Genomic DNA, 1,520 nt, shown 5'->3' on the forward strand with positions numbered 1-1,520 from the left:
TGGGGGGGGGGGGCGGGGTGAGGCGGGGCTGCTCGCTGGGCATGCTGGGAGCTGTAGTCTCTGAATGCTTCGGACTCGTGGGTTACAGGGATGTAGGACTACAACTCCCAGCATGCGCTGGGCGCGGGGCGGTGCCCACCCCGCGAGGGAGGACAGGGCGGTGAGCGCCAGGACTGAGGCCAGGGGCTGTTTCCCTGGTTCCTGCCCCGCCGCACCCCACGTGGAGTGAATTGGGAGAGACATGTGAAGGGCAGGTCCGGGAATGGAGAGTCATGAGGGTTCGAACACTGCGACGTGCAGCTCACCATTGCTCCAAATCGGGACGGACCTTGCGTCCCCTTCCCACCACCGCCTCCCCTGGCAGCTCGATGCCTCTCCCACCTGCGCACCTGTGGATCTTTCAAGAGCGTTGTGCCTCGCCCCGGTCCAGGAAGCTCCTTGCTTTCCTAAACGAGTTATGGGAACGGGTTTGATATACGAGAAACTGCAAACAGCCGCACCTAAGACGATATTGATGTAAGCGTTTTACTCTTTAAATTGATTGGCCTAATTTCAACCTGTGCCTGAGTGGGTAGTTTCTCAGGGTCGTAAGCGGTGGTCTAATTCCTCAGGAACAGAATGGTGTTCGAGCTTTGGGAGAGCGACTTTCAAGATGTGTAGCACTTGGGCAACATTTGAAACCCATACGGTTTTAACATCTTCGCTTCAGATGGAAAGCTGTTCGCAGACATGTCAGTGATGCGTACCTGAACTCACCTGGTCTGATCTGTTGGAATTTTTCTGTCTAGGAAATGGAAACATCCAGGAGCACTTGCTTACACGCAGCCTCTTAATAAATGGATGTCCCTAAGTTGCATATGCCCTAATGAACAGTTTCTTTGATTCCAGGATAGTGCCAGGGTGAACAAATCTAGGGGTATTCAAGTATACTATATTTCCTTGAAAACAAAGTAGTGAGAGGAACAAGACATAAAATATATTGTTTATTTGCAGAAGATAAAATACAAGCAAGACCTTTCCATTACAGTTTTTCTGCTCAGTCTCTTTGCTGTACGGTATGTTTTAATGCAGAAATTAAAAACTTGAATTGTCAGATTTCTCTCTACCTGAGATAAGTAAATTAACTTAAAAATTATAGGCTGGCTGGTTAGCTCACTTGGTTACAGCACAGCCTTGTAACACCAGGTCAAGGTTTCGGTTCTCTGTACTGGTCAGCCGCCAAAAAAAAAAAAAAGAATTATATGTTCCAGTGAAACATGTGAGAAAATAGTTAGCAATTTTCATGATCTTATTTCATTCATAAAAACCTGGATGTTAATCCTCATCAAAGTAAGGCCTTGTTCCTATTACACATTCCAACAGGTTTCGTTTCTCATTCCTGAATGTGGGATACTATCAAAAGAACTGAAAAACCTAGTCATGGATATTGGACCCTATTACTTTGTGAAGAATTTACCACTTCATGAATTAATTACACACGAATTCATCAGCACCTTTGTAAAGAAAGGTAAGAAAACCTG

The 1,520-nt window shown here is 46.4% G+C and overlaps 1 protein-coding gene across 1 annotated transcript in view; it reads left to right on the top strand.

The window, feature by feature from the left end:
- Positions 1-1,520, top strand: part of RPP40 (ribonuclease P/MRP 40kDa subunit) — a 12,416-nt gene that overhangs the window by 1,064 nt on the left and 9,832 nt on the right. Inside the window, 1 exon segment of the mRNA XM_008569443.1 lies at positions 1,363-1,507. Coding sequence (XP_008567665.1) covers positions 1,363-1,507 — 145 coding nt within the window.

The sequence above is a fragment of the Galeopterus variegatus genome, unplaced genomic scaffold (genome assembly GCF_000696425.1).
Source record: "Galeopterus variegatus unplaced genomic scaffold, G_variegatus-3.0.2 Scaffold497, whole genome shotgun sequence".
NCBI lineage: Eukaryota > Metazoa > Chordata > Mammalia > Dermoptera > Cynocephalidae > Galeopterus > Galeopterus variegatus.